At 41.1% G+C, this 24,713-nt stretch overlaps 1 protein-coding gene across 1 annotated transcript in view; it reads right to left on the bottom strand.

Annotated features, from left to right (window-relative positions):
• Prdm6 (PR/SET domain 6) overlaps window positions 1-24,713 on the bottom strand; it is a 110,870-nt gene that overhangs the window by 2,839 nt on the left and 83,318 nt on the right. The window contains exons 5-6 of the mRNA XM_090339686.1: window positions 14,752-15,094; window positions 6,127-6,303 (exon numbers count right to left, since the gene is read on the bottom strand). Coding sequence (XP_090195812.1) covers window positions 6,127-6,303; window positions 14,752-15,094 — 520 coding nt within the window. The remainder of the gene's footprint in view (window positions 1-6,126; window positions 6,304-14,751; window positions 15,095-24,713) is intronic.

The following is a 24,713-nucleotide window of genomic DNA, read 5'->3' as shown; positions in this document are numbered from 1 at the left end:
AATTCCTCCACTCACTCTGTGACCAATGACATGCCACATGTCTTGTGATTTGGTGAGCCTTCCTCTTTCTCCTCTTTAGCAATGTTTAAGAGAGTGGCCCATCACACCACACACACAATCATCTATAGACATATGGGAGTCCATGTATGTTTGGGGATGCTGCAAGACTCGAGCTTGCCTACATTGAAGAATTTTCCAGGTTCCTTCTCTTTCTCACGTTGAGTATGTCAGGGTGAAAAAGTTGTGCTTCTTTGATTGTCTTTCAGGGAATATTTTTAGCGGCCCGTTCCACTGTTAAAAACTGCACTGTGATCTTGACAAATGTATAATGTCAGCTTTAATGTATCAGACCTATCAGCTCAATGAAAATAACTCAGAAGTATTGATCAGCTAATGATTTTTGGTGTATTCATTAACATCGGCGGGCCGCTCATCCGGGCTCTGGAGCTCCTGAGTGTTGATGACACGTTAGTGAGCTGCTGATTGTTTATTAGGAAACGGATTAGTTACTGGATTAGTGTGTCAGGATATACTACCTTTCACTACTTGACAAACTTTCAAATTATTATATTCCTCCCCCCTCCCATTTTTTTTAATTTGAAGCTCTAGAATCAATTTCAAAGAGAGCAAAGGAATTTGAACAGTTGTGAGGAAAAACAATTTACCTGGGCCAGACTTCTACCCTTCTGATCTTGGATATTAGAATGTGAGCAATTCATAAATAGCAGGCTTAGTGCTCCATGTAAGGCAAAAGCACATGTCTGTATGATATATTTAAACAGCAGTGCATGGAGATACTCAGAGGAGGGTTACATTTTTCTCAGGCATTTGCCTGAGAAAGTAAAGACAACAAAATATAAAACCACTCTGTGTGTGTGTGTGTGTGTGTGTGTGTGTGTGTGTGTGTGTGTGTGTTTGTACACGTATGTCAGTACTGGGGCTTGAACTTAAAGACTGGGCGTTGACTCTTCGGTTTTCCCTTTAAGGCTGGCACTCTAGTAATTGAACTACAGTTCTACATCTGGATTTTTGGTGGTTTATTGGTGGTAAGAGTCTCAAAGACTTTCCTGCACACTCTGGCTTCAAATCTCAATCCTCATATTTCAACCTTTTGAGTAGCTAGGATCCACATGAGTCACTAGTTCCTGGATTTTACTTTTTTATGTACAATGAAAAACAAAAGTTCTATTCAGTATCTTAAGTTTTAGAGAAATCTAAAAATAAAATAACAGCATCACAGAACTCATCAGAAAAGACTAGCTCAAGTACTTTGGTTCTAGGAAATAGGGGCTGGAATTAAGCTGAGTCAGGATTGAGTTAACCCTAAATTATAATCTCAGGCCTGACAGGGATTGGACATTTATGATTATGCCTGGACTACCTGGGCTGTGGCTGAAGCAGAAAAGATCTGGGAGGGAAGACATATTCTTTTACACTGTGTCATCATCCATCCCTTAGCACCAATGCGGACATCAGGGCCTTGAAGGAAACAGCTGGGAGGCATACAAGTAGAAAAGCTTCCAAAATATTTCAGCAGAACATGTGTTCTTCACTTTCTACAGGTAGGAGAGTCTGAATTAGACCTAATTTCCCCTTTCAGTTTAAGATCTTTCTTAACTTGCTGTGATGACAGAATTGTATGTGCTGGAGCTTAACAACAGTTAAAAGTAAACCTGCAAGCAACTTTCAGGCATCTATAATATGTCCAAAACACATCCAGAATGGGGCCAAATCATACCAGGTGTTGCGCATATCATAATCACAATGTATACTTACTGATTCACTTTTGAGACTATCTTTGATCTGGTTTAGATCTTATTCAAATATTGGACATGCTTTAATTTTAATTATGTTTTAAAATGTATGTGCCAGTGATTGAATATAGAGATTCCCTTCTCGAATACTTGTTTGTTCAACATGACATTTGAAGAATGATGTAAAAAAATCAATGTTAATAAGCTATTTTAATAAAAAAAACTTGACATCCTTCAGAATATCCATATATATATATATATATGGATATATATATAGAGAGAGAGAAAGAGAGAGAGAGAGAGAGAGAGAGAGAGAGAGCACTAAAATCCCTTTCTGAGACAAAAAACTAGTTTTTTCTCTATCTCTTTGCTTTTCCAAAGGATACAGAAGACTTTTTAGAGAATATCCTATTCTGCTTATATGGCTTCCAGCTTAGCTCAGCCTGGTTCACACAAGTCCTTTCAGGCATGGAAGAGTGGTCTATTTGAAACCCAGAGAGACTGCTAGTCAGCCACTGGGAGACTCTTGTCCCTCCCTTTCTCCCAGCACCAGAGCACTGGGCCACTGCTGTTACATGAAACCGTGCTTTGCTTTTCCTCCTCTCACTCCACAACTTTCAGTCCCACAGAAGAGATGGTGAGCTAAGATTTCCAGTATAATCTCTCATCCACAGGCCCTATGTGCTCCTTCATCTTAGAAAATGTACATTTACAGCTGTCAACAGCTCTGGGAGCTCCCTACATCTTGGGACATGAGTTCTTTTAGTGGGATTCCAGTGAATCAGATCGTGAGGGGAGAGCCTGGAATGCATTCTAGCCCCTTACTGCCAAATCTCCAACTTGTCTGGGTGTTGGTAATCTGGAGCTGCCTTCAAACCTCACTTCTCAGCAGAAGATTCGAGAATGTGGAGAGGCCTTCCCATGATGCAGCAGGTCCAGGCTTCACTTATTTTGAGGATTCTGTAAAGGTCTTGGAAATGCCAGTGTGTGTGTGTGTGTGTGTGTGTGTGTGTGTGTGTGTGTGTGTGTGTGTGTGAGAGAGAGAGAGAGAGAGAGAGACAGAGAGAGACAGAGAGAGACAGAGAGAGAGAGACAGAGACAGAGACAGAGAGAGAGACAGAGACAGAGACAGAGAGAGAGACAGAGACAGAGGGAGAGGGAGAGGGAGGGAGAGAGAAAGGGAAGTAAAGAGAGAGAGAAGGAGAAAGAGAGAGGGAGAGAGAGAGAGAATTTGGAGACTGAGTCATTTGGGGCCATCTCTTTTGGAAGCTGCCCCAGGCATATAGTTTAAGGTTGTGTATCTTTACAAGATGCACCTCCTCTACAACATTGTTTAAGCCAATACCCATTAGTTGAAGTAGTAAAAGTATCTGTTGTGAAGAAACCATTTTTATTGACTAATCTGCAACCAAAGTTTTTCTGAATGTTTGTTTTATAAGCTTGTAAAAGGGTATCTTCATAATATTTACAAAGGCCCACGGGTTAGACAGGCATGAGCTATGGTTGGAAGAGTCCCCAAATCCCCTTGGGACACTTCAATCCTGAAAGACCTAGTTGTATATACTAAAGGATCTAACTTTCCATTTCCTAGAAGATGTTTAAATCTTGCACTTGCAAAGTAAGTACACACTCAGCTCTCCCTGGCACTATATATTTGATAATTATTTTTTAAAGAACCTAAAATATTACAGCCTGTGGCTATTTGGTAGGAGCAGGAGTCAAAGGAACTAGATCATGCACACAGACGAGTGGTGTCATTTCTATTGAGTTAGAACTGAGGCTTGAACCTACACTCTAGCCTCACACTCTTGCTTGGCTTTTCTTTTTTTTACTCAAAGCTGAGCTTCTACCTGCAATTCCAGCTTTTTTCTGGCTGAGTGGAGATAAGAGTATCAGATTTTTCTGCCCCGTTTGTCTTCAAACTTCAATCCACAGATCTCAGCCTCTAGAGTAGTTAAGACTATAGACGTGAACTACCAGCACCCAATCTTCTCTTTATTTTTCCTTAGTTTATTTTTTTCCCAGAATAAATTAGGCATCATCGCAAAACCTACTGTTGGAAAGGAGGAAATACAATCACTAAATCCTTCAAATATTAAGTTGATGAATTAAAATTAAGATGGCAACTCTATTGGAAACATGACAAAAACAGGAAGTTAAAGGAAAAAATTGATTGGCATCAACAAGGTTACACATAAGTAACACCTTAACATTAATAGAAATCTATTTCCCATTTTGACCCCGAAACCTCTTCAATTAATTACTAAAATCTATTTACACAGCAACAAGATAAAAATCAATGTGAGTCTTGGCACAGTGCTGTCTGGCAGCCAGCCCTCTCTAATATATGACACCAGGAGAACGTCAGTTATCCCATACCTCAGTTTTTCAATAGCTCTCTATCTCAGAGATGTATAAAGTAGACCATTGTTTGCTTTTGCCTCTAGATCAGGGGGAAGCCACATCTGTGAACCTGCCAGGGCAGGCTTTCGAGTGATGACAACTGAGAATGGGGCAAGCCCGCTAGACCCTGGGGTTGGTAAGAGAACTTTTGGGGTGACTACAGTCTCCCAGAGGTGTAGCTTGGCTGGTACATTGTAGACCTGATTTTAGATACCAAGCTGTCTCCTTGGCCAGAGGTCTTTATGCAATTAATAAGCGGCAACTATGGGCACAGACAAACGCTACCACTACTTTAGCATTAATGGCATCAATTGAAGTATTCTGGAAGAGAAGCAAGGACTGAGCAAAGATGGTGGCTCTTTGTGAGTTTCTGCTGCTGTTGGATGCTACTCTACACTGTTGCTGTCGTGAGGAGGAATGCGGTGCTTGCACCACCCACCTGTCCTCTAGCAACAGGTCCAGAGTCAGGGGCCATAAGAACCTAGAAAGGCTAATCAGCTCAGACCTGAGCAATCACCTCCTACTATGCCAATCGCTTCCTCTCTTCCTTGATTTTTTGCCCTCCCAAGGTAATTAAAGACGGTACATCTATCTACTTCAATTTACCTTCTCCAACAGAGAAAGCCAATATGAGTAAAGAGAGATGTAAAATTATTCAAAAACACAGACAGCAAAAGATGCTTTGTCATATATACCGACTCCACTATATATTGTCCCCAGACTTTTTCACATGCTATTTGAGTTCTCAGACCATTTCTTTCCCCCTGTATGTCCGGAAGACTCCTATTCATTCTTCAAAACATATCATAAATACACCATCTTCCACCTAGCATTGATTGCTCCATTTCTCTGTTACTGGGGTGAGAGGGAGCTGGGTCCAATTCACTTTTGTATCTCTTGAGCTTAGAAAGGGGTCTAATGTGAACGTAGATGCTCTGTGGATATGTGCTGAATAAATGAACATATATAATTGAAGGAATGAAGGAATTAATGAACAAACAAATAGGTGAACAGGTAAGCCAGAGCACATGAGTTAGCTGTTCACTGTTTTAATGATGGGGCTAAATCTTGAAAGACACTCATTCCATTTCTCAGGTGCCCTTACTTTGCCAGTAACTTGAAAATTCATTTTTACCTTTTCCCATATCTCTTGAATCCTCAAAAAAAATCAGTGTGTCATGTGTTTGTGTTTGGTCTTATTTTTATTTATCACCATGGTAACTATTCTGTTTTTTTAAATTTTATTTTAGTACCAGTACTGAGGCTTAAACTTTTTTTTTCCTGAGGCTTAAACTTTTTTGCTCAAGGTTAGCCCTCTATCATTTGAGCCACAGCTCCACTTCTAGTTTTTGTTGTTGCTGTTCACGGGAAACAAACAGCTCAGAACTTTCTTGCCTGAACTGATTTCAAAGCACAGTCCTCAGATCTCAGCCTCCTGAGGTGTTAAGATTACAGGCATGTGCCATGGGCACTGAGCTAATACAGCCATTCTGAAGTCTAAAACACACAGTACAATAATAATGTGTTCTAACTCTTCCACGTATTAACTGCTGGAAGCAGTTTTCCAGCATCCTGAAGGCCTCAACTTTTGAGAGGAGGATTATTCACATGTCCTAAACACATGGCCACCTTCTCGTGGTTCTAAGGGCTCTGTGTGACTCCTAGACAAAATGTAGATGCACACATGCTCGGGAACTGAAAGAAGAGGAAAATTATTTACTCCTATCTCCTTCTTTTATTATTGAGAAAAACACTCCAAAAGATCGTCTCATGCCCAGGATTGCAAAACTTGTAAGTCTCCAGATTTCATTTTCCAAATGTCAGGCACTAAGCCAAGAAATCCTTTTGCAGCCTGGACACTGACCTACCCAGCATGACCTTCTCCACCATGTAGCCAAGCTGAACTCTGCTGTCCCAACACCTCTGCAAGGCTCTCGGGAAAGGCTCAGACAACAAGCCCACTACTTACTTGAAGGGCTTCTCTCCAGTGTGGGTTCGGATGTGGTTGTTGAGTGTGGTGGCCCCAGCAAAGGCACGACCGCAGTAGCCACACTTGAAAGGCCGGTCACTGGAGTGAGTGACCACGTGGTTCCTCAGTTCGGAAGGTTGGGAAAAGGACTGAGAGCAGTGGCCACATTGGTAGGGTCTGAAACAAACAAACAAGAGACCTGATCAATGCTTTCTAGGTTTCGGGGTCTGTTGGCAGCACAAGGTACAGGGCCAAAACATTTTGAGGACATTTTCTCACTTTTGTGTGTGAGTGGAAGGGAGTACTGTGGCTTGAATTCTGGGCTTGGGTTCTGTCCTTTCGCTTTTTCACTCAGAGATGGTGCTTTACCATTTGAGCCACAGCTTCACTTCTGGATTTTTGCTGGTTAACTGGAAACCAGAGTCTCATGGATTTTTCTGCCTGGGCTAGCTTTGAACTGCAGTCCTTAGATCTCAGCCTCCTGAGTATTGAGGATTTACCAGTATGAGCCACAAGAGCCAGCCTGGGCACTGTCCTTGAGCTGCTGTTTGCTCAGGGCTAACACTCTACCACTTGAGCCACAGCAACTCACCTGGCTTTTTCTGTATATGTGGTAGCAAGGAATTGAACCCAGGGCTTCATGCATGCTAGGCAAACATTCTACCACTGTGCCACATTCCAAGCCCTATTTTCTTTTTTTAAAAATATTTTTTATTGTAATTAATAAAAGGGTTACATGACATTTGCCAGATAGAAGGTGCATTAATTCACATACATTGATACCCTTTCACATGTCTTGGTCCCCATTACCCTCCCCCTACCCCCATCTTGGTTTTCCCCCCTTCCCTATCCAATTTCAAATAACCAAATACAAATATATCAGATAACAAGATCAGGGAGCTTTGGCTGTGGGACTGCCACAGGAACACAATTCAGAGCTGCTGAGACATATCATTTCCCAAATGAATATTCCCTTCCAGTGTGAATTATGACATTTCAAGAATTTCTGCTTTCTTGTCTTTATCTTCCACAGGCAAATATCAGTATATTTTTTATAAGCTTTCAAAACACAGGCTTAATTAAGCCAAATGTTACTAGGGAAAACATGTAATTGTCTCTTACGTTTCCATGGCATTCTTAACTTTCCAAAATGCTTTCAAATCAATTATCTAGTTTAATCTGTGTAGTAATCCTCTGGGATAAGAAAAGCAGTTGTTGTTATCTGTCAGTTCAGACAACTGAGGATAAACTGTCCTCAGAGGTTTTCATAAGCTGTTGATACAGAGGTGGTCTCAGGGTGTCTGGCAAACATGCAGACAAGTGGGGGTGTTGCTTACATTTTTTGTAAATAGTAAACTGGGGTCCACTCAAAGCACAACTGCTGACACAACACAGATGAACACAGGTTTTATCGACAATAGCTCATTTATAATCCTAGCTATGCAGGAGGCTAAGATCCAACTGCGGTTCAAAGCCAGCCTGACCAGTGTTCTGTCCCCAAATAATCAGCAAAACAACTGTAGGCTGGCTCAAGTAGTAGAGCTCCAGTTGTTAGCAAGAAAGCTGAGTAAAAATATGAGGCCCGGGGGGCCAAGAGTTTGGCCTAGTGGTAGAGTGCTTGCCTAGCATGCACAAAGACCCAGGTTCGATTCCTTGGTACCACATACATTGAAAAAAGCTGGAAGTGGTGCTGAGGCTCAAGTGGTAGAGTGCTAATCCTTGAGAAAGTCCAAGGACAGTGCTCAGGCCCTGAGCCCAAGCCCAGGACTGGCAAAAAAGAAAAAAAAATATGAGGCCCGATACCCAAAATAGAAAGAATAAAGAAATTCTGGCTTCTATTTTCTACAATGCCTCCCCCCACCCAAATATTTATCCATTAAGTCTGCTTTCTGAATTTCATCTCCTCAGTCGAACCTGGTGGCCAAAAGAAGGATGGGTAGCAGCCCAGAAATGACAGATGTCACTGAGAATGCAGAAAGATGGCTGTGACGAAGAAGCAAATGGAAAGAAGTCCTGACAAAACCTGACAATTAGCAAGATTATCAGGCCACATTCTCTGCAGCTCATAAGAAGTAAATCAATTCTCGGTTTTCATAAAATAAATTAAAATCCTTTTCCCTACCTAAGTTTCTTCTGCTTACTTAAGCAGACTGCAGTGAGTGATAGAAAACCTGAGGAGTTTTCCCTATCCAAAGCTATTTCATATCATCCTTTGACAGGGCTCTAATTTGTTTATCAAAATTTTTGTTGGGAGAATTAATAATCTGTCATGAGGGGTCTTAACAGCATTCACCAAGCCTTGGTTTGTGGCGCTGATGCTGCTGGCTGAACTGAGAAAGGCAACGGTGGAAAGCAGACTTAATTGCTCTACCATTAACAAATGCATAAGCGCCAATAACGAGCAACCAAAATGAAGGGTTTGTAGACAATGGTGAACACACATGTACAACAATTCAATTAAATGCAAAATAAAGTGTGCCCTCTCATTTGTCAAGTGAAGTGCTTAATTGTGGCTACTTGCCTCGCTGAACACAAATACTATTATTTTACTAGGCTTCAGCACACTGAACACTGATTGTAGAATTTTTTAGCTTGATTAATAGTCCAGCATTAGTCAATAACTCAATACTATACAATTTTAATTACTTACATTTAGAAATCTATCTAACTGCTCCCCAACAAGTTTCAAAAAATATAGAAGAGTCATTGGTAAGGAGTTTATCAGTCTTGACAAATTACACATGCATTTTATTACAATTATAATAATGCCTTGAAAGCTCTTGGAATTGTATGTAGAGAAAATGTCCTCTTGCTAAATATGTTTTTGGTAGTAATGTTAACTTTCCAAGATTCCATAAAAAGTAATTCTCACAGGGAGAAATTTCTAAATGCTAGTGACTACTACAAACAAAATAACATATTAATATATGCTATATCTACTGACAATTGATTTTTCTAATAGTGAAAGGACCATTAACATTTATTAGCCTCTGGTTATCTATTTTTAATAGCTATCACTATAAACAATAAGCCACTAAATAAAACCAATTAATCTTCTCTCTTTTTTCTAACTTTTCTGTCAAAAGTTGGGGTGATTTATTTTCCATAGTCAGAAGTCAATCCATCCTTTTTATGTTAATTGTCACAGTGGTAAAGATTTATACACAGGAAGACAGAAATAATCACAGAGGCTGACGTAGAATTTTCATCAAGTTAACAGCAAGGATGCTGAATAGGATTCTAAAACAACTTTCTATCTAGTATCAGCATAAAGACTTTGCTAGGGATCCAGTGACTTTGGTGGCACAGGTTTTTTTTTAAGTCTTATAGAATTCAGCATGGCTAAACAGAAGAGCCTAGAACAAGTGGGGAGGGGGAGCCAAAGAGGGAGGGAGCTGTTGGATGTGGACAAGTCAGTCAACTCCCCTGACCTCTGCTTCTCTTCTGTCTGGAAAGGGGTTTAGACTGATCTAGATGTACTCTAGTATCCCATCATGCCTGGCTCCTGCTTTTGTGCAGGCCACCTGTGCTTGGCCTGAGATTCTATCCAACACACACTTTCAAGACACTGCATCACCAACACAGTCTCCATCTTACATGGTGTGTTTTGGCCAGCTCCTCAGCCACAACGTTTTCTATGTCTCTCTGGGTATGATATGCATGTGTGCACACAAACATCCACATCCACGGGAATATAGACACTTTTTATGGATTGGTAAAATGTTGAAAATTTCAAGCAACAAGAAAATCTAAACCAAAACATAGGAGCAAAGCTTATTTTTTTCTCAAGTTCTAAAAGCAAAACTATATCCCCTTATTTTTAGGTACATTGAAATATAAGGTTTGGGATCATTTGGACATATTCACTTTTGCAGAACTTGATTTTGTTTAGACTTGACAACTTCGGTGAGTTCTTGCCTCCACTAAAGTCTCTCTGAGTCTAGATGCTTACAGAAAATCAGCCATCAGAAAGTACTGAAGTTGTACAATCAGTAGACAAAATTCCTCTACACTTTTGTTCTGTGTTTTCCGAAACTCCTTTAAAAATGAACTAAAAATGATCAGAAGGTAATTTTATAATTGATTGTATGACTACAGTTTATCCTAAGAATACAGAAATGCATTCAAGACAGAACCAGGTCTTCAGCGGGGCTTAGAAAATATGACTTATGTCTTGGGAATGGCAGGTATTGTAACTTTTAGGGGGGACAAGTGGAGATAGGAAATTTCAATCTATGCAGCCTATATCTCAAGTCACAGTATCTAAGGGACACAGATTTAGTTGCCATTAATCAGCCAACATTTTCCACTAATCTCAAAATATGGCGTGCTCTCTCTCTCTCTCTCTCTCTCTCTCTCTCTCTCTCTCTCTCTCTCTCTCTCTCTCTCTCTCTCTTTCTCTCTCTCTCTCTCTCTCTATATATATATATGTATATATGGTTTGATTCATTGAAGTTTTGTGTAAAGTCAATCTTAACTCCAAAGTTCTGCCTCCTTTTGATGTAGCACACTAGAAACACACATAAGAACTGACAATCACATTGATGGGAGGCTGTGTAGGGTACCATATCTGCCATATTCTAGGTCTGCCTATCAGGCAGGGGTGCCTTTCCTGTCACTGTTCTACATGTAACCTTCTGAAGCTATGGGCTCAGATGGCATGGCTTTCCCTAGAGAGGACTGCTCTCAGATCAAGGGTACACCAGTAGCCAGGCAGTCCTGCTAAACCACCAAACAAGCTGTCAGGATTGACATCTAGGGTGTTGCATTTAGCTCTACCTCTTCCAGGGTCTCTCATCACTGCCTTTAGGAACTTCCTTTCTAATGGACTTTAACTCATAAAGCATGAAGAGCATTTCATTGCTCTCAAAACAAGCCCAAGGGACCACATCTCACAACCATAGGTAACTGAGACCTCTGGCAATCACTGTCCAATGATGGACCGAATGACCCAGAATACAGCCACTAGCCACACAGCACAGTTCAGTCTTGAAGCATGGTTAGTGCAACCAAGAAACTGAAGTATTGTTACTTAATTTCAATTAGTCTCTTGCGACTATTTGCAACACAGGAAAATCAATCTTCATGAAAAACTAGAAAGTGTTCCACACTCAATTAAAAAATAAGCTGAAAAAAGACAACCTATGTTCAGATTTAGTTAGCATCTCAATGTTGGTAAACTTTGAAGCAGAAAGAAAATTGTGAGACAATTTCATACATTCCCTGGCATTCTCTGTCTCTGGCAGCTCCTCTGCCAAGGACTATAGCCGTGAAATGTGCAGTCCGTTTGATCTGAGTTGGAAATGGACTTGGTATACACATAGGAAGGATGAAACATGTAACAAAATTAAGTGTGGCTTGGTTTAAAATTCTTAATTGTTTTTTTTGCCAGTCCTGGGGCATGAACTCAGGGCCTGAGCACTATCCTTGTGCTTTCCTCAAAGCTACCTCTTGAGCCACAACACTACTTCTGGATTTTTCTGTGTATGTGGTGCCAAGGAATTGAACCCTGGTCTTCATGCCTGCTAGGCAAGCATTCTACCACTAGCCCAAATTTCCAGCCCTAAAATTCTTAATTTTTTTAAATTCTTGATTTGCTTTTCATGGCATGAAAATTTTCAGGGCAGAAGTTCTTCCATTGGGATTACATCCTCTCCACGTCTGCTGCTCAGGTATAAATCTCAAGCTTCTAAGGGGCCTACCTAAGTCACCACTGCCTGTGCACAAAGGAACACGTTAGCTCTATGGAGGAGAAAATTCAGGGAAGCAACAGAAATGCAAAGCCAAGTGCAGACGACTGAAGCCTGGAAAGCAAAAAACTTTCACACTTGGAAAGAAATTGGCAGACACAGAAGATTGTTAACTACTTCTTCTTTTTCTTCTTCTTCTTTTTTTTTTTTTGTCAGTTATGGGACTTGAACTCCATAGTCCCTGAACTCTTCAGTTCGAGGCTATCATTCTACCACTTGAGCCTCAGGGCCACTTCCAGTTTTCTGGGGGTTAATTGGAGAGAAGAGTCTCACAGACTTTCTGGACTGGGTTAGCTTTGAACCATGATCCTCAAATCTCAGCCTCCTGAGTAACTAGGATTACAGGTGTGAGCTACCAGTACCCAGCTTGAAGGTTGTGAACTTCTAAGAAGCTATTACGGATTTTCTCTTGGGACTTCCTATATCACATCCAATTATGAATAATGATATTTAAACAAAAATGGAAAGTATTCCCAGAATGCTAAAGGTACACTTCTTCAAAAAGTAGAGAGGTAAACATTATAAAGACACTTTTTATGAAAAAAAAAAAAACCTCACTATGGTTGGGCATCAGTGGCTCACTCCTATAATCCTAGATACTTAGAAGGCTGAAATCTAAGGCCCAAAGTTCAAAGCCAGCCCAGGCTAGAAGACCCTTGAGACTCTTAGCTCCAATTAATCATCAAAAAGCCAGAAGTAGCATTGTGGCTCAAGTGGTAGAGCACTAGCCTTGAGTGACAGTGCTCAGGCCCTGTGTTAAAAGCCCTAGTATTGGAACACTCTCTCTCTCTCTCTCTCTCTCTCTCTCTCTCTCTCTCTCTCTCACACACACACACACACACACACACACACACACACACACACACACACACACACATCCATTATAATTGAAGGCTTTCCTTACCTTTTTCTAAATGCATTTTAATCATAGTAGCTGTAGAGTGCACCTTTCCACTTACTGCCAAACTTTCTGGTACAGAGAGAACATTGTAAATTCCAGAACTAAAACCAGCTATTCCAGTACAATATGCTAACATCTAATTATGCATGTAAAAGGAAATGAGAAGAAGTGATGAAAAAATAAAAAAGCCAGAAATGGTGCTATGGCTCAAGTGGTAGAGCTCTAGCCATGAAAAAGCCCAAGGACAGTGCTCAGGCCCTGAGATCAAGGCCCAGACTGGCAAAAAAGGAAAGGAAAAGAAAACAATGGAGAATGATATAAACACAGCACATAGTAGGGTTGTTAGAAGGAGTAAGTAAGGTTTTGTGTGTGTGTGTGTGTGTGTGTGCATGCTAGGCAGTCACTTTACCATTAGGCCACACTCCTGCTCCAGGACATGAATTTCAAGCTTTGCTGTACCACTTATATAGGACCAGGTACATAAGTCTATTCTTACTTTCGCCAAGACACAGCTCCTTTATCAGCCCCAAATTTTTCAAAATTAAATAGCTATCGTAATGCTTGAGGCTACAAGTTATTTCTAGAACAGGACTAATAAGAAAACACATATGCCTGTAAATATGTGAAATAACCTTAAATCTATTATCTTGGAATATTTCTATCCTCTCCTGTCCTCATCCTGTCTGTTCTTGCTTGGATTTTCTAGCCACACTCACATCCTGCAAAGCTGGAAGGGAAGAGACTGATGTAGCTGTGCATCTGTAATCCCAGCTACTCAGGAGGCTGAGATCTGTAGATCATGCTATGAAGCCAGTCCAGACAGGATAGTCCATGAGACTTTTATCTCCAATTAACTTTAAAAAGCCAGAAGTAGAGCTGTGGTAGAACAGCATTCCCTGAGCCAAAAAGCTAAGGGAAAGCACTCAGGCCCTGAGATCCAGCAAACAAAAACAAAAACCTGTGGAGTACATATCATTAGACAAAGAGGGCTAATCGGCTTGCCTTAATTAAGATAATTCAGTGGGAAAGTCAAAAAAGAAATTCAAGAAATCTGTTTCTGAGTCTCCAATCTTAGTTCTAAAAAGTATTTTCTGTTTTCCTATTCAAAGTTCATTTTCAATGCTATTCCGAGGTATTTCAGTTTTAATCAAGTTTTCACAGGACATGACGAAGAGATAAAACCCAAGCAATCCTTTCATATTGAATTAATTTGATTTTTGTCTTTGGTGCTCCCAGCGATCCAGACTGTCGAATAAACCAGTTTTGATTCATAAATAATAGTTCCATTATATCTACTGTGCCACTCGTCAGAGTACCTGAAATTTTAATTCACTTGTTCAGCTAAATTTCATCCTCAGTTCATGGCCATAAAATTCTTTATTGACAAACTTTCAAACCAACTTTGACTCTGAGGTATCTAGTCAACATTTTTCTTCTGTGTGGATATTAGTTTATTGAGTAAGTGGCATCTGTTTTCCTCCACATCACTAGCAGAGTGGGTATTCCCTTTTGACAGCTTCCTAGGATTTATGGGTTTGTATGCTCTGAAGAAAAATAGTACTAAGCAAAAAATTCCAATTCATTACCTCTTAGTACTTAATTAAGTTCATACCCACAGCACACTGGAGGTGAACTCTGAAATGGCTGTGACAGCCCAGAAACAGCCAGCTATATTATCTTTGGAAGACAGAGAGGATTATAATTGTCCTAACCTCATTTCCCACCTATGATATTCACAAATGGTCTTTCTATTTTTGCTCGTGTGTGTGTGTGTGTGTGTGTGTGTGTGTGTGTGTGTGTGTATACATGCTAGTACTATGGTTTGAACTCAAGATGTGAGCATTGTCCCTTAGCTTTATCTCACAGGCTCTCACTCACTTGAGCCACACTCCACTTTTTGGTGGTTAAAGTTGGTAAGCAGCAGCAGCAGCAACAGCAGGCAATCTCACTGAGATGGCTGTGGGGCAGAGTTACCTGTCTGGGTTCTGCGTGCACACGTGCATCTGGAGGAGGATTCGCTGGGTGAACGTCTTGAAGCACTGGCCGCATTTCCAGAGATGCCAGTCGCTGAACTCCGAGTGCAACTGGCTCGTGGAGGTGGGGCTAGCCAGGACCCGCTGGTTTTTCACGCTGATCTGGTTAAATCCTGATTCCATGGGTCCCGACTTGTCTAGGAGGGAGAAGCTCCTACTGCATGGTGTCTGCGGGAAGACGACCGAGCGCTGCGGAGTGACCGAGGGCAGTTTACCGCTCTTACTGAAAGGCTGCAGGGCATCCTGTCGGCACATGGCTTCCATGACCGTGGAAGGGACATTTACTAGAACAACAATGATGAAAACATCAGTGTTACCATATGCACAAGGATACATAATCACACATACGAAGTTTTTGAAAATCTACATACTGGCATTTCCATTTTTTCTGGATTTAAAATGGATGCATTATAATTTCTTTTGGGGTACAATGGAAGCACTTTGTCATAGAGTTACCAGCCTGTAAGAGCAACTTTATTACAAACGAACAAACTAATAATACATCCTTCACCCATTTGTTAAACAACTACCATGAAAGCAGGATTGTTCTTATGTGATCTTTGCCTTCAGAGTTAACTTTGACTTGAGATATAAGGCTACGTAATGAGTCTCTGCATAGCTCTCTGCTGGCCAGGAGTTCTGACAGGGGAGGCAAGGGCTCAGGAAGGCTTCCCAGAGAGGGAAGATTTACAGGGACTAGGGGAGGGTGTCTGCACAGAGGGGCTGGTTGAAAGGATAAAGGAAAGATGAAAGATTGGTAGAGAGTAAGGGACACTGGCCCGTCCAGAGGCACAAGTTTCTGGACACTTTGGAAGTAAGGACTAGAGAGGCTAGACTTCAGAGTGCCTTAAAAATCCAAATAAATAAATAAATAAATGACAGCCTAGGAAACAGACACAGGTTGTTTCAAGCAGAAAGGATTAAAAAAGGCTTTCCCATACCTTGTACCATACCTGTGGAATGGTCAGAGAATACTTCATAAATAGTATTTGCATGGTAAGAACTTAAAAAAAAGGAAGATAGCTCACATAAATTCGATTTTCCTCCTCCAAAAGTTGTTTCTTGTTACTTCTCTACCCACACTGCAACCACCCATCTCCCCAGTCTAGTCTCTGCTTCCTTCATCACTGTGTGTGGTGGCTGCTGTGATTGTCAGGCCCAGGATGAGTGCTTGCAGTACCAAGCCCAGACCTTTTAACACAATGAGTCCTGTGCATCTACATTCTTTCAGATTCACCAAGTGCTGCTCAAGTAAAACCAGGGTTGAGAATCACTTATCTAACACTACCCTTCCTGTTTAGCAATGACAAATCAAAGCTAGGTATGATGGTACATATCTATAATCCTTGTATGGGGGTTGCTGAAACAGGAGAACCTAGAGTTTGAGATCAGCCTGGAATACATTGTGAGCCCCTGACAAAGAAAGAAGGAAAGAAAGAGAGTAAAGAGGAGGAATAAGGAAGGAAGGAAGGAACACAGGGAAAAGGAAAGAAAAGCAGACAGAAACTGAATCCCAAGAAGGTACAATAAGTTGTATTAAGGCACATATTTAATTAAGGATACATCTAGGCTGGAGGCTTTTGCTTTATGACTTACAGAAAATTTGGTTCCTGACCACATATGTATACCATCTCTGCTTCCAAGCTCTGTTTTTAAAATAATTTTTATTGTGATTAATAGAAGGGTTACATTATATTCACCAGATAGAAGGTGCATTACTTCACAAACATTGATACCCTTTCTCATGACATGGTCCACATTTCCCTCCCACCCTCCCCCTGCTTATCTTGATTTCCCCCCTTCCCTATCCAATTTCAAATAACCAATTAAGCACATATAAAATATATCAGATAACAAGGTGAAATACTGTAACAATATGAGATAACAAAGGGATGGCAAAAGAGATGAGAGATAACACAACAGTCACTCATTATATGGCTTTTGTTTCCTTATCCTGGAGGTCCTTACATTTAGTGTTGTACTGTTTGGCCTAATGTCTCTACATTTTGTCCTATTGTAAATCTCTGCTAGGAGAGCCCAAGGTTTCTACTGATTGTGACAAATGAGGGAGACTATTGGGCCTACGTTCCTTTGAGTCTGGCTTACTTCACTTAATATGATTTTTTCTAAGTCTTTCCATTTCCTTACAAATGGGGCAATGTCGTTCTTTCTGACAGCAGCATAGAATTCCATTGTGTATAAATACCACATCTTGTTGATCCACTCATCAACTGAAGGACATCTAGGTTTGTTCCATATCTTTGCTATGGTAAGTAGTGCTGCAATGAACATCATTGTGCTAATGGATTTAGCATGCCCTTGTTTCTGGATGGTTGGGTAAATGCCAAGTAGTGGAATTGCTGGGTCATAGGGGAGCTCTATGTTTAGTCTTTTGAGGAACTGCCATACTGCTTTCCATAGTGGTTGAACGAGTTTGCACTCCCACCAACAGTGTAGCTGTGATCCCTCCTGGCCACATCCCCTCCAGCATCTGCTGTTATTAGTTTTCTTGATCCTGACCATTCTAACTGGAGTGAGGTGGAATTTTAGAGTTGTTTTGATTTGCATTTCTTTTATGACCAGCGATGTGGAGCATTTCTTCATGTGTCTATAGGCCCTTTTTGTTTCTTCTTCAGAGAAGGCTCTCTTTATGTCTTTGGCCCATCTTTTAATGGGGATGGTTGTTACTTTGGAGATTAGTTTTGGAGTGATTCAATTTTTTGAGCTGTTGATATATTTTAGATATGAGGCCTTTGTCTGTTGTATGGTTAGTGAAGATCTTCTCCCATTCTGTAGGCTTCCTATTTAATTTGCTAGCTATGTCCTTTGCCCTACAGAAGCTCTGCAGTTTAATGCAGTCCCACTTATCCAGCCTTTCTGTTTTAAAAGTAAAAAGGATATTTTCCAGAGAATGCAGCAGTGTGTATGTGTGTGTGTGTGTATCAATACACCAAATCCTATGTGTTTATATAGATATGCATACATATTTATATATGTACCTCTTAACCTGTACAAGTTTATTTTGTATATATGTTTAAATTGTCTGTCTACTACTTACAGATCATTTGAACTTCTGAAGCAGATATGTATAATAGATATGAAATATGTAGATATTTTATACTCTTTTGTCAGGTATGGAGTTGAATTCAGGGCCCAGGCAATGTCCTTGAACTTTTCTGGTTAAGGCTAGCATTCTACCACAGCTCCACTTCCAGTTTTCTGGAAGTTAACTGGTGATAAGAATTTCATGGACACCAGGTACTAGCCACCCAGAAGGATGAGATCTGAGAACTGTGGTTCAAAGCTGGCCTGGGCAGAAAAGGCTGGGAAATTGTTGTCTCCAATTAATCACCTAAACACTGGAAGTGAAGCTGTGACTCAAAGTGGTAGAACGCTAGCCTTGAGCAAGAGTTCCAGGACAGCACCCAGGCCCTGAGTTCAAGACCCATTGTCTACACAGAAGAAAAAAAAATCTCACAGATTTTCCTGGCTGGCTGGCTTCTAGTTGTGATCCTCAGATCTGAGACTCCCATGTAGCTAGGATTGAAGGTATGAGCCACCAAACATCTGGCTAGTTTGGATATTTTACTTGCCTATGAATTGTTACTTTTTTGAACAGGCATTGAAATATAAAGAAGGATATTTGGTCCATTTTTTATAAAAAATAAAACCAGCAGCATTTGTCAGGATGGAGCCTTGCTCAGTACTTCTGTGACAAATCTAGAAGGAACCAGACAAGTTTGGGGGAAAGAATGAGAAGATTTCAGAATGTATCTATCACCCATGCACATGGAGCAGGAAGACTAGCTAGAAGCCTCACTGCTGGAAGTAGTACACAGTGCCTATGAGAAAAATTACAACACAGAGGATAGATTCAGACTTCTATGCTTCTGCAAAGTTACTTAATTACTTAATGTTTTAAAGTTATAAAGTCATATAATTTTTATATGGCAGCACAAAAATTTGTAAGCCAATGAATTCATGGTGTGTGTGTGTGTGTGTGTGCTCGCCTGCATGCGCGTACACACGCATTGGTCATAAGGCTTGAACTCATGGCATAGGCACTGACTCTGAGCTTTTTTGACTCAAGGTTAGTGCTCTATCTCTTGAGCCCCAACTCCATTTCTGGCTTTTTTTTTTTTTTCAGTCATTGAAGATTGCTGTCTCATGGACTTTCTTGCCCAGAATGGCTTCAATCTATACTCCTCAGATCTCAGCATCCTGAGTCCCTAGAGCATGAGCTATTAGCACCAGCAAACGAATGCATTTTTATAAATTTAATGACCACTGACAAACTGCACTAAAGAAAAATTTCTATTTAGATCTCTAAGTGTTTATAATAATCCAGGATACGTGAGATCTGAGTTACAGAAGATAACAGATAATATAAAGCTTGAGGATTTAGTAAAATGACACAAATGGGTATGTAGGAAGTAAAGACAGAGATGGTTGAAATGAAACTATTTGCTATTCTCTTTTCCAAGAAACTCACAAACAAATTTTAAATGTTTCCAGCTAAAAGGTAGCAACACCTACACTCTGTATTCTACTTTGAAGATGGCTCTTTGTTGTACTTATAAATAAATTTAATTCTACTAAATGAAACTGAGCCCTATCATTTAAAGGAAAGAGAACATTTTCCACAAAAGCAGACATGTCTTATTTCTAAGCTGTCCTGTAGAGTTACTGAACACTTCCATTGGTGCCAAGAGATCTAAAATCTTTTTATAGGAAAAAAAAAAGAAAGAATAATGTTGCTGAATATCTACTTCATTGGATATGACAATCAAAAAATAAACCTGCATGTAATCCTCGCTATTCAGGAGGCTGAGATCTGAGGATTGCAGTTCAAAGCCAACCTTGGCACTAAAGTCTGGGAGACTCTTATCTCCAATTCCCAGAAAACCAGAAGTGACGCTGTGGCCTCAAGGGGTAGGGTGGTAGCCTTGGGCTGAAGAGCTCAGAGACAACACCCAGGCCCAGAATTCAAGTCCCATGACCAACAACAACAACAAAAAAAAACAAGAAAGATATGTGAATTTTAAAACTGACAAAATGTGATCACTACAATATTTGTAAATGTAGTAAAGGAGAAGGAAGGGATGCTGGAAAATCATGTGTTTCTGATGCCAAACCCAAGGTGTGAATGAGGGCATGTGAATCCTAAAGGCATTCAGGCATTAGATAGGTGTCACAGAGGAAAGAGGAAGGCCTAATGTGGAACACAGACAGCTCTGTCTTGAAGCCTGCCATGTACCATGCCAAGGCATGAAGGGTACTGATGGAACCTGCTAGGTGCAGGTGGTCCATGTCTTAATCCTAGTTACTGAAAATGCTGAGATCTGAGGTTCGAAGCCAGCAGAAGCAGAAGAATCTGTGAGACTCTTATCTCCAATTAACCATCAAAAAGCTGGAAGTAAAGCTGTGGTGCAAATGCTAGTACTGAACCAAAAAATCTCAGAGACAACAACATAGGCCACTGCAAGTTCAAGCCCCAGCACCTGCCCTGAAAAGCAAAAAAAAAAAAAAAAAAAAAAAAAGATGACAAGAAAAGGAAGGAGTTTTTACTATAGCTGGGGCTGAAAGGAAAGCAGTGCAATCACTAGCACCTATGGGAACAGGAAATGGAAATATATTGTGGACAATGGGAGGCAGGTGGCATAACACAGCCGAGGGTGGTGTGGTCTGCAGCTAGCTGAATACTGTGCCAGTCTAAAGGGCTTCTAATTTCTAAAACACTAAATGTCTCTGAAAAATATGTGTAATTCCTAGAATGTAATAATAACTGAGCATCTACCATAAAACTCATAAAAGCCAAAAGTGTGTTTTGACCTAGCATGTGAAAAGATCAGCTCTATGCCATGAATGCATTGCAATTCCACTTAGATAAATTAAAAAAGGGAAGCACAGCAAAACATGCATACTTTCCTACTAGTAGTGTAAAAGGGTGACATGGAATGAGGGACACAGTAGTACATGCCTATAATCCTAGCTACTTAGAAGGCTGAGGCAGGAGGAATGTAAGTTTTAGATCAGCTTGGATGTAATTGCAAGACATTGTCTCTAAAAGACAGTCCAAAGGCAAATGGAGAAAGAAAGGCAGAATGGATAAAAATTATCTCTGGGAGAATGGGTAAGAGTCTGTCAACATTCTGATTACCCCTTGAACTGAGACTTGTATATCCATTGTACTTTCTGGGCTTTGATCTAAGGAATCCAACTATCTGTTAACAAAATAACTGGATAAACTGAAATAATAAAATAAGCAAGACTTCCAGTAGCTCATGCCTATAATCCCAGCTACTCAGGAGGCTGATATCTGGGAATCCCAGTTCGAAGCCAGCCTGAGCAGGAAAGTCATGAGACTCATCTCCAATTACCCACTAGAAAACCAACTGGCTCAGTGGTAGAGCATTAGCTTTGTGCAGAAAGAGCTCAGGGACAGTACCCAGGCCCTGAGTGCAAGCCCCACAACCTATAGCAACAAAGCAAGCCTTTAGACTTTTTCTGCTTTGAGTCTCCCCACTTCCCCACTCCCACCCATGACACTAAAAAGGGAGAGTGGGAGACATGGAGGAGGCCAGGAGCCACCATACTCCAGCCCAGAATGAAGTGATGTGACCAGATGGTGGAGATACAGAAGAAATGCACAAAGAATACATCACCAACAGCAGGTGAGCAAGGTGAGGCATTCAGGTTTTCCAAGAGAGCAACTGGATAAACAGGAGCAAGGGAACTTAAACAAGGGACTGGAGAGGCAGTCTGTGGGAATGGGCACTAAGCTTTTAGGTTGAGATGCCTGTATGACATGACATGGAGATGTTGAGGAGACAACTGCATAGGAGCCCAGGGCTCAACACAGAAGTCAGGATCGAAAATACACAGACCTGGAGCTCCTGTTGGTAGGTTCTCTGAGAATCTGATTCTGGAATAGAATTGGGGTGTGTGTGTGTTGTGGGGGGCACTGAGGAACTGGGGAGTCAGGTGAGTAAGACTGGGCTAAGGATGAATTTTTTCCCCCAGGTCTGGAGCTAGAAATGTGTTTCTGAATTGTCCTGCTTTGAGAAGGGAAGCAGTCCCTTATTCTGCACACTGAGCTCGTGGATCATGGTGTAATGTGGGAAAGAAAGATGTATGGCAATGGGTGCATGTCCTTAGGCTGAAGGTAACTCCCGGAGAGACGCTCACCTCAGCCACTCAGGTGCCCAGGAACTTGGGGACTGAGTACTCTAAATCCTATAGCATAGTATTCTACAGAACTGAATTGAAGAAAACAAATCTCTCATGGCAGTGTTGTTGGCTTTCTCTGTGAACACATTTCCGGTGTTGCCTTCTCTGTGCAGTTAGAGGCCTCCCTAGGCTGTCATTTCTATTTTACTCTTTCAAGAAACAGAAAGGATTTTTCCAGTTCTGGACCCAGTGTTTTAATTTTGATGAATTAATTTGTTTTTGTATCCAGACTGGCATTAGCTTTTTTTTTTTTTTTTTCTCAAGTCTGTCATTCTACCATTTGAGTGACACCTTCACTTTGAACTTTTTGCTGGTTAGTTGTACATAAAGCCTCACAGACTTTTCTTGCTGGGCTGGCTTTGAACTGCAGTCCTCAGATCTCAGCCTTCTGGGAAGCTAAGATGATAGGCATGAGCTTACTGACACCTGGTTCTGAGATATTTTTGTTTGTTTCTTTTTATCCATAAGATTCAACAGCCACAGATAGATTTTGGCCTATAAGCTTAAGGGCACCATTTGTTCTTGGACAGGAATCCAATCCATTTTCCCCTATGCACAGTGGCTCTTCCTGATCAAACTCATCTTGCCACCCTCTTCTTCAGCTCAGTTCAGTCTCCCTGCTGTGGCTACCTCACATGGCACAAACCTTGGGCATATTGAAATGGTGTATTGATGTGACTTATTCTGGCTTTCCAAATTCAGGACAGGAACTTGGGCTTTGCAGGCCACCACAATGCTTCCATTGTGGTTTGAACACAGGCTGTCCTGTTCCGGTGAACTGTTCTGTGATCTCCCACAGCTCACTTACATTTGTGAAAGTTTAGGTAGGGTCATCTTCACCCTGCTGGCAGGATGCAGGGGGTGAGGGGCACTGTGCAAACATTCCCTTTTTGCTCTTCTTTAGAAATCAAAAGAAACAGTCAGGACTCCTCAAGGCAGGGTCTAATCGAGTGCAACACCCAGACTGCCATCTGCCACCCGTCTCACATTTTGCCACCTCAGCTTCATGTGCTCAGGCAGAAAAGGCAGCAGCGGGAAGACTTGTTTAACATTTATTCCCAAGGATTTTTTTTAATTTCCTCTGAAATGAATATGAACACACAGAGGTCTTTACACTCGGCAGGAGCTGAGCCCCCACTGAAAGCTTTGGGGAGCCTCACTCCTTCTTGCAGGATGTGATCTGTCGACACGAGTAGTCCTGCAGGCTCTTTGAAAGGCCCACATTGGATGGAAAGTGGCTTGCCTCAGAGCTCTATTACATTTATAACTAGGATTCTTTTAAAAGAAAATAATATAGGAATTGCTTCCAGATCCAAATGCCTTGTGAAGTGCTGCCTTCTCTCGAGGGCAGGCACTTCCCCTGCTTGTCCCGATAGAGAGAATGCCCAAGCTTGCCACTGCCCTGACAGGAGATGGGACAGGGCATTGACTGAGGCCTAAGTCCGCCACATAGGCTCAGTGGGAAATGTGTACTTTGTTGAAAGAACCATAGGAAGAAAATGATATTTTTTTCATAAGTGAATGTGCTTAATTAGTGTTCTTCACTAAGTAAAAATCACATTTTCCTTAAACATGTTGGTCCACGTATCAATTTCATTAGCAAAGAAAAATCTGCCTTAAATATTTAATCTCTTCTAATAGTCACAATAAAAATTCTTTTCTTAGCCAGGCACCAGAGGGTCATACCTGTAATCCTGGCCACACAGGAGGCTGAGATCTGCGAAGCCAACTTGGGCAGAAAAGTCAGTGAGTCTCTTTTCTTATTTTTTAGCCCAACCTGTCCTGGGGCTTGAACTCAGGGTCTGGGGGCTATCCTTGAGCTTCCTCAATGTTAATGCTCTATCACTTGAGCCATAGCACCACTTCTGGCCTTTTCTGTATACGTGGTACCAAGGAATTGAACCCAGAGCTTTGTGCATGCTAGGCAAGCACTCTACCACTAGGCCACACTCCTGGCCTTGTGAACCTCTTAATCCCAATAAACTACTCAGAAAAAGCTGGAAGTGGCCCTGTGGCTCAAGTGATAGAGAGCTTGCCTTGCACACAAAGAGGCTTAGTGCCCAGACTTAGCATTCAAGTCCCAGGATCAGCAAAAAACAAACAAACAAACAAACTCCCGACGTTTTCACTCCTTGGCTGGCACTCTACCAACTGAACCAAGCCTCTAACCCCTGCAGAGGTCTTTTATACAGAAATTCTTTGATTTAAAGAAACTTCTTTTTAAGATAGTTAAATGTGTTTGGTGACTAGAAACAGTAGGGCAAAGTTGTTATGGAATCGCTAAGCTAGTTGAGATGACTTAAATTACTCATGGCACAGTGGGGTGTGTTAAATTCTTTACCCTGCCCTTTCACACAATGATGCTTTTTAAATCACACCAAGTAATTTTTCAGCACAGAGTCAGGTCACTCTGAGTCAAGAAATGAGAATCTAGCACAGAATGGGAGTCATAGATCTTCTCACCACCTGATAAAACCTTTCGTTTGTTTCTTGGGTGGCCAAACACATGATAGATACATGTTTTTAAGACAGGAAGTGAAATAAAATTCTCTTAGTATCTTAGGGAATGAGGTGTCATCTCTGCTGAACTTAATTCCCTTTCTGATTCCTTCAACCCTTGCTTAGAACTCTAAGAACTGAACCCCAAAGAACCATCTCATTGCTCTATATCAA

This window comes from Megascapheus bottae, chromosome 10 (assembly GCF_031878675.1).
Source record: "Megascapheus bottae isolate mThoBot1 chromosome 10, mThoBot2.hap1, whole genome shotgun sequence".
Classification (NCBI taxonomy): domain Eukaryota; kingdom Metazoa; phylum Chordata; class Mammalia; order Rodentia; family Geomyidae; genus Megascapheus; species Megascapheus bottae.
Note: the sequence above shows the minus strand (reverse complement) of the source record. Positions and strands in the feature narration are given on the sequence as shown.